The sequence below is a fragment of the Eubalaena glacialis genome, chromosome 1 (genome assembly GCF_028564815.1).
Source record: "Eubalaena glacialis isolate mEubGla1 chromosome 1, mEubGla1.1.hap2.+ XY, whole genome shotgun sequence".
Taxonomy (NCBI): domain Eukaryota; kingdom Metazoa; phylum Chordata; class Mammalia; order Artiodactyla; family Balaenidae; genus Eubalaena; species Eubalaena glacialis.
Window position 1 is genome coordinate 48,422,203 of NC_083716.1, and position 8,313 is coordinate 48,430,515.

The window sequence follows — 8,313 nt, forward strand, 5'->3', positions numbered from 1 at the left end:
AATATGGCGATTATAACTTATTCAGTCAACTCTCTAGTATTGGGCGGTTAGGTTATTCATAGTTTTTTGGTGCTATGTGCCACATGGGGATGACTTCCTTTGCAGCTAATTTAATTTTTAGCCCATTGGTGATTGTAGCTTTTTGATAGACTAAAAAAAGAAAAGAAAAGAAAAGAAGAGAGAACTAGAGCCTCAAGTCTGGAAATCTGGTCATTAAAAGATGAGACTTTTAAAGTTTGTTTGGCTTACTCCTCAAGATTCTATTGGCAGAATAAATTTTTCTACTTTTTGGTCTCATGGAAAAGGCTTCACCAATGAACCCACACAGCTGTGAAAACAGTGTAGGGATACGCAGGGTGGAGGATGCTCACAGCACAGTCACGCATCCCGAAACACTGTTCATTCTTCGCGTCCTCCCGGGGATGCTCAGAGCAAGTGAGTTCTTCGCTGGCCGCTGAATTGAATGGGTAACTTGAATAAGCTGTGAATTGTGACTTATTCTTGCCCTTTATTTTGTATGGGGTCATGGAAATAATAATTGTTGGAGGACTTAGTGCTGGGTGCTTTATAGAATTTCTCCTAAGGTAGGTGTATGACCTCCTCTTACAGATGAGGAAGCTGGAGCTTGGAAAGATGGTGAGAAGTCCCATGACTAGTTAATGGTGGAGTCAGGAGCCAAACTTCAAAGCCCACTTTCTTCCTCCTCAGCAGGCTGTATCCGGCTTTCAGACCCCAGAGATGTCTTATCGCCACTCTCATTTTATAGGATTTTGATAATTATGACTTGGTTTTGGGGTAGACATTTTCTAAAGTGTCTGTCACCACCCTGACGTAATAAAGAGGAGGAGAGAGCCTCTCTCACGGCCGACTCTGTGTCGCCCCATCATTAATAGACGCAAGCTTTGTTCGGTTTTCAAAGCCCTTTCAAATGTCATCTCTTGTGATGGTTCCTGTGGTTGTCCAGTGACGGACGGCTTCCGGCCATGCTGAGGCGTGCTACTTTGCTTGCCTTGTACTAAATGGCCCCAGGTTACTGTGCATGTTAATTTTGGGGGCTGTTTTATAATTTTTTGTCTCTTTTCTCAATATTACCCATTAATGTTTCTGCTATTACCTTTCAAGCTCGCTTTCAAGCTTGTGGCAGCCTTGTAAGACAAACAACTTATGTTAGCAGTGCACTTGGAAGAGTCTTTAAGCACGTGGTGAGGGCTTTGAGACTGCTTTTCATGGGAAAAGCGCATGCGTTGTGGAGTCTGGATTTTTTTCTCGGTATCTATCTGTTCATCTGCTGCCCTGAGCATTGCACAGGATGCATCCCTATTTTGCTACTACTGGTTTTCAGGAGTGCTCCAGGTTGATGAAGTTGTTTAGGCAGGGGCACGTGGGGGAAATCTCGTATTGCTGCTGGTACTGTGAAATCATGGAGAAATCAAGAGTTAGGTCTAAAAGGATCCTATTTGTAGAAATCACTTTTTTTTCCCTGTGTTAAAAAATGGTTAAGGGAGATGCTGGTTGTTGGACAATTTAAGTTCAATTGAAATCAATTGAAATTCTGAGCACATGTTAAAGTTGGAAGGAAAACTTAGCTTTGTAATTCACATCCCATTCTAAAACCACTCATTTTTTTGTTGAAAGGGATTAAAAAACTTGTCCAATAGCGCATATTGTGCATGAAGATTTTCTACAACATCCTGTCAAGGGAGCTTCAGGATATTATGACCAGAAACCCATCACCCCCCAGAGAGAGCCCACCACACATGCATAGCATGCTGATGGTAAAGAAAAGAAAACACTTCTTTTTCTCACTCCACCCACTGCTTCTATTCAACCCACACCCAGAGTGAGGCTGTTACCTCATATCCACTGTGCCTAAATGGCCCCGGGTTCTTTCACTTTTCCCTTCTCCCCCCAACTCCCTCCCTCTGGCCTGACGGTCTGACCATGACTTTACTTTCCCTTTTTCTGCAGCTTCTGCCTCGGCAACCCACATAATATGGTGTCACAGTGAACTTACTGTGAAGTCATATGGACCACATGCTCTACTACTGAGACACATCCGCCTCTTGACAGTTGGATCCTTGGGTGCAGAGCACAGACTTCACACGTTTCCTTGATAAATATCATCAAATTAGATTTGTCTCCTTGTTCGCCTTTGATCTTGTCTGCTGTCCAGATGGCCTCTCTTAGTCTTGCCTGCATCTGCCTTCTGGATCGGCACGTCTTCCATGTTCTCATCCAGGGAGGGCAGGGCAGTGCGGAGAGGAGGCGACTCCCAGTGGTTCATGTTTTCAGCATTCCTCCAGGTGGCTGTTCAGAGGTTTTTGAGTCCACCTATGAGTATTGCCCCCCTTTGATGGACACTCAGCTGTTGTTCAGACTTGGGGTGTTGATGAGGAAAGAGGGTGACGTCTGTGAGGGGCTTCATGCCAAAGACTTTTGTTGGCCTGGGTGCACCTCTCAGGGTCTGTTGCCCTGCTTTAGAAATGCCCACCCAAAGGGCACAGTGCAATCATGAGACAGAGGCAGGGCTCAAGTGAGGTGTACAAACCGCGTGATGCTTCCTCAGCCAGAGATGGGGTGGGTGGGATCGGTTGAGGGTGCCTCTCACGGATGTGTGTGGGCGGCCTGAGGCACTTTGGGGGTTCTCACCCACTGGAGGGGCAAGAAGGAGTTCCAGCCTTGAGCGGTCTTCATATTCCCGATGACCTTGACCTGAACTCTCTTTTAGCTCTTACAGTTTTGTTTTTAAGAATTTATTTTATTTTATTTTGTTTTAGCTTTAATTGTGGTTAAATACACATATGATAAAATTTTCTGTCTTAACCATGTCTAAGCATATAGTTCAGAAGTGTTGAATATGTCCTTATTATTTTACATGTCCTTGATATTATACATATTATACATTATTAGCTATCACCACCATCCGTCTCCGGAACTCTGTCATCTTCCCAAACTGAACTGTGTACCCATTACCCCTTAACTCCTCACTCCCATACCCTCAGCCTCTGGCAACCACCATTCTACTTTCTGTCTCTATGAATTTGATTACTCTAGGTACCTCATACAAATGGAATCATACAGAATTTGTCTTTTTCTGACTGGCTTAGTTCACCTAGCATAATGTCCTTGAGGTTCATCCACGTTGTAGCCTGTGTCATAATTTCCTTCCTTTTTAAGGCTGAATAATATTCCACTGTATGCATAGCCCTTACAGTTTTAAACCAGGGTCTCCCAGAGTCGTTGGGTTCATCTGGTCCTGGGTTTCCCCTTGTCTAGTGTAGGCGGTGAACTAGGCGAGCCACACAGACTCTCTCCCTCCTGCAGCCTCCATTCTGTGAGTTAACTTCTTTCTTTACCTCTGAATCTGGGTTTTGTGGGCCAGGAATACACTGACAGTTCTTGGTGGCTTTCGTGGGGACTTGCCTGCTGCAGCTGTGACCTAGCAGTTGTAGGCTGCGGATCCAGGAGGCTCTGTCTTGTCCAAGGGGCACTTCTTCATCTTGCAGGTGAAATGCTCATCACTGAGTCACAGACCAGTTAAGTCCCTCTTTGATGTTACCTCAGAGCAAGGCCTTGCTGGGGACAAGAACAGCCCGAGACATGCACGTTGAGTCTGCGCCCCTCTCGGGCTGGCCTGACTTGGGGTCAGCTGCTCAGGCCTGGGTCTGGAGACAGTGGCCCCTCCAGGTCCCCCAAAGCCCATAGCCTCAGTCAAGCTCCCGCTGCTGAGAGGGTTCACTGGGCTCTGTATTCTGTTCTCTTCCCACATGAACTCCCCTTGGGAGGGACTTGGAGGGGAGGAAGGCCTCCCCTGAGGGGTGGATCCTCGCCCTCGGGATGGCTCCCCAGGCTCAGGGCACAGGCACTGTTCCCAGCCAAGACCGAGCCCACCCAGGGGCTGAGACTGCTGTCAGGTGTGGCTGTCTGTTTGAGCCACTGGAAGAAGGGGAACCGTCAGGATAACGGGGTTTGACCCCATGTAACTTTTTGTTTGTTTCCTGCTGTCTCTGGAAACGTGACCAGGCTAGAGCCAGCCAGGGGTGTGGGTTGTGGAACGGGCTCTCGGAATTTCCTGTGTAAACTGGGCACTTGTGATTCGTCTCACGCTCATCTTGCCATCTGCTGCCTGCTGTACTGGTCCCTCCATCAAAACTGAGGCAGGAAGTGATGGCTGCACGTTAACCTCCTATTACACTAGAGGAGAAGGGAAAGGCCACGAGAAGGTTCTGGTTCCACTTCTGTCATGAACTGTGAGAACTTGGGCAGTTACTGGAGTCTCATTTCCTTACCTGGAACATGGGGCTGAGTGATGCCCAGCCCTCAGGGCGGCCAGAATGGTGACGAGAGGCCACACTAGGTGCTGGTAAGGGTGAGCTTCCTTTTGCCTCTGAGCAGGCTTGGAAAGGAAGAGAAAGATACCCAAATGTGCTTCAAGAGAGAGAAAGGAGCCTGGCTCTGGCACAGGGAAGCCTGTCCCCGGGAAAGGAGAGTGGTAACGTCCCAGCTGCTGGCGTAGCTGAAGGCTGATTCTACACGTGGATCCCGGGGCTGGGCAGCCCTCCCTTGCCTCCCTCCTTCCTGCCACAGATGTTTCCCATAGGCCTGGCCCGTCCCAGGCACTGTGCTAGGTGTTGGGGACAAAGCAGTGAATGAAGCAGAAAGATACTTGCCCCCTTGGGGGTTTGTAGGGGCAGGCAGACAAGAAACCAGTCACAAACCATTGAGGATCCCCTTACGGCTTGTGGCCAGCGCCTGAAGATGTGAGTGTGGTGCTCTGATGGAGCACAACCGGGGATCCCGCCCTGGAGGAGGAGGTCCCGAAGGGCTCCCTGAGGACATGGTGGTCAAGTGGAGCCCTAAAGAGAGAGAGGGAGCCCCAAGCCGGAGGGAGGGTATCTTCACTCCCAGGCAGGGCTCGGCGAAGGGCCCAAGGGAGGGGGAGGAATGTGTCCTCTTTCCAGACGGAGGGACACACTGGTTAAGGAGCCAGCCCTCTGCCTGGTGTGATGTCCAGCTCCGCCACTTACTATTCAACCTCAGTCTCCTCATCTGCAAAAGGGGATAATCACAGAGCCACCTTCCTAGGCTTGTTCCAAAGCTGAGATGCGTGAAGTCATGATGTGCTTACAAGCGTGGTGCCTGGTACCTACGCGTGTTTGCTCTAGTGAGTTCAGCTCCTGTGTAGGGCTCTGCTGTGACGGTGGTTTGAGCATCTGAAAGGAGGCCTGGGCAGCACATGAGAAGGAGGACGGGAGGGCGGTGGGGGCCCCAGCACTCAAGGGCTTGAAGGCCACAGGGAGGAATTTGGATTCATTCAACAAATACGGATTTTGGTCCAAAAATACTCCCTATTTGCAATGCTGCTTCTTCCAAAGCTGGTGTGCACTTTCAGAAGAGCCGAGGGGTGGGTGGAGCCTGGAGGGGCTGGCTTTGCTGGCCCATCCCAGGTCTTGGGCCTCCAGGACAGGCATTGACTCCCAACTGTCCTTGGCAGGGCCACGGTGCCCCATCTCCTGCTCTCCTGGTGGGATGGGGCTCCAGAGCCGGCTGGGGGCGGAGGCTGTGGCGATGCTCGTCTCCTGCAGGAATCACACGTGGTGCATGGGGCACCGTTTGACCTGTCCAGAGGCTCAGGAAGTCTCTCAAATTATGTCATGCCAGCAGCCGTGTCCACCCACCCAGTCTGGGTGCAGGTCTGTGTGACTCCTGCCACCACACCTGCGCTTGTGGTGGTGCCAGCATTGCTCAACTGTCCCCTCAGAACTTGGATGGCCATCAGGACCTCAGGATTCCACGGCCAGACTCTCCATATCCACACACACACACACACACACACACACACACACATCCCTTTCTCTCTGTTTGTCCCCATCTTGGAAATGGCACCTCCATTCATTCATTCGGGTGCTCAGACCCAAACCTAGGTGTCGTCTGTGAATCCTTCTTTTCCATCGGCCTCCACCTGCAGTCCAAGGACAATTTGCACAGGTGCTAACCTTCAGCATAAACCCAGCATCTGACCACCTCTCATCACCTCCCCTCTAGCCACGTTGGGCCAAGCCGCCATCAGCTGGGACTGCGTTTTCGCAGTAGCCTCCCCATCCTCTCCCCGATGCAGTGAAGCTCCAGACACTCTCTACTCAAACCCACTGGGGCTTCCCCTCCCTGCATCCCGCCTGGCCCTGGCGGCCCCCGACTCATCTGCTGTCCTCCTCCCCTGTAGCCTCTGGCTTTGGTCACTCTGAATGCCCTGCTGCTCTCTGAGCCGTGCTCTCCCCAGTTCGGTGCCATTGCACTGGTCTTCTCCCCAACTGTCGTGGTCTCTCCTGGGCCTTCACGTGACTGTTTCTCTGACGTTGCACTCACGTATCTACCAAGCATCACACTCCATTCCCGTTTTAAATAGCACTCACTGCCGCCTGCCTTTGCATGAGGGATGCCTGGGCTATGGTGTGCCTCTCCACTGGAATTGTGCTCCATGAGGCCGGGGATCTTGCTGCCTTATTCCTGCTGAGTGGTCACTAGGGTTGAGACCAGTGCCAGGTGTTCATGGGCCAGTCATTGAATAAATGCACAGTTGAGGGTGACCTGTGAAAAGGGAGGCTCCTCAAACCCGGCCGGCAGAGGGCCCTCCCGGCCCTGTCCCTGGAGTGGTTTATGCAGTGCTGGCCGGCAGGCTCGGGGCCAGGCGATTGTTCCTACGTCCCATTTCACACATCGGACCTGTGCTGAGTGCTTTCCAAACTGAGGCCGTCAGAGCTTCTCAAACCTTAGTTCACGGTGCCCTGAGGGTCCCTTGAACCTCAGGTTAATGTTTCGTGACTCTCCTGGGCCATAAAAAATACCTACTAGTTCTGTTCATTAAATGGTTAGGTCCAAGTAACTCAGTGAGTGTTTATGTCCCAACAACTTAGTAGCCATTTGAAAAATATCACTTATAAATTGAAAGAAAAGTAATATTTTTCTTTTATTCTTAAATAGCTACCATTACTTTCTAATGGGATGTACACCAATGGGCTCTGCATGGCTTCTCTAAACTTGGAATCACGTTGGATGCCACCACCCCTCATTTTATGTTCCGTGTGGATTTTTGTGTGGTACTTGCAAAATCCAGCTTCACAAACGTATGACATCCTTGAAGGGAGTGCAGTGAGATCTCCTGTTGAAGCTGTGAGCTGCCTCGTCCAGCAGCTTCACGGTGTCCGACAGATGTGGCTGGCTTCCCCTTGCCTTTGAAAATTTAAAATATCCCTGCAGGGCCCTTGTGAGTTCTTAGGGGTGCTTTGACACATAGTTTGGGGTGTGTGGCATTACTTCACTGGATCCTCATAATGATCCTGTGAGGTGGGGATCATTTCATTTTACAGAAGGAAAAGCCCGGGCTCAGAGAAGTCAAGATATTGGTCTAAGGCCACATAGGTGGTTGGTAAGGGAACCAAGACTGGTCGGTTCTCCCTGATACTCTGGTAATCCCTTGGACTATCAACTGGATCTCTTGAGTTGTGCGTCTTTGGGGTCCTGAGCACTTGTCACCTCTCCCTTTAGTGTTTGGAACAAAACAGGATCAATCAGCCCCTTGCCCGCACCCAAGTCTGAGAGACCGAAGTGTGGACAGTGATGGCAGCCTGTTGTTTCTCCTTCCAGGGGGCCCACTGTGCTCTTGCTGTGTCCCAGACCCCATGGGGCTCTCCTTCCTCCCCCCCTACGGCTGCCAGACTAACCGCACGGCCAGCGTGGCAGCCCTGCGCATGAAAGCTCGCGAGCACTCGGAGGCCGTCCTGCAGTCGGCCAACCTCCTGCCGTCCACCAGCAGCAGCCCCAGCCCTGTGGCCAAGCCGGCGCCCCCCGACGGCAGCCAGGACAAGACCCCTCCCAGCAAGGAACAGAGCGAGGGTGAGAAGAGTGTATGAGGGTCCCGAGTGCCCAAGCCCGCCGTGCCCTCCCCCCTTGCTTCTCCCAGCCTCAGCCCCCATGGAAAACTCTCCAAAGAGCAAGGAAGAAGCCTGCTGCCCAGGGCCTCCTCTTGGACTCAGGAAAGGAAGCGAGACCCACAGCTCCCCGGTCTCTGGAGAGTGCCTCTGGAGTCCCGCCAGCGGGGTTGTTTTGTCCTGGCTTCTTTGACGACAGGTCCCGATGGTACTCATGGGTACCAGAGTCTGCTCCGTGGTGAGACCCCTGGGGTTTCCATCTTGGCCCAGAAGTCTGGAGGGAAGGAGAGTTATTCACCCCATCACCTTCCTGTCTCTCTCCTGGGCCACCTTTGAAGGTCTTGTCAACCCAAAGAACCATGGCATGGGTCATCTTTGAGAGACA

At 51.3% G+C, this 8,313-nt stretch overlaps 1 protein-coding gene across 1 annotated transcript in view; it reads left to right on the forward strand.

Moving 5' to 3' along the window:
- DRGX (dorsal root ganglia homeobox) overlaps positions 1-7,910 on the forward strand; it is a 30,173-nt gene extending 22,263 nt beyond the window's left edge. The window contains exon 6 of the mRNA XM_061196267.1: positions 7,645-7,910. Coding sequence (XP_061052250.1) covers positions 7,645-7,910 — 266 coding nt within the window. The remainder of the gene's footprint in view (positions 1-7,644) is intronic.
- Positions 7,911-8,313: the final 403 nt, after the last annotated feature.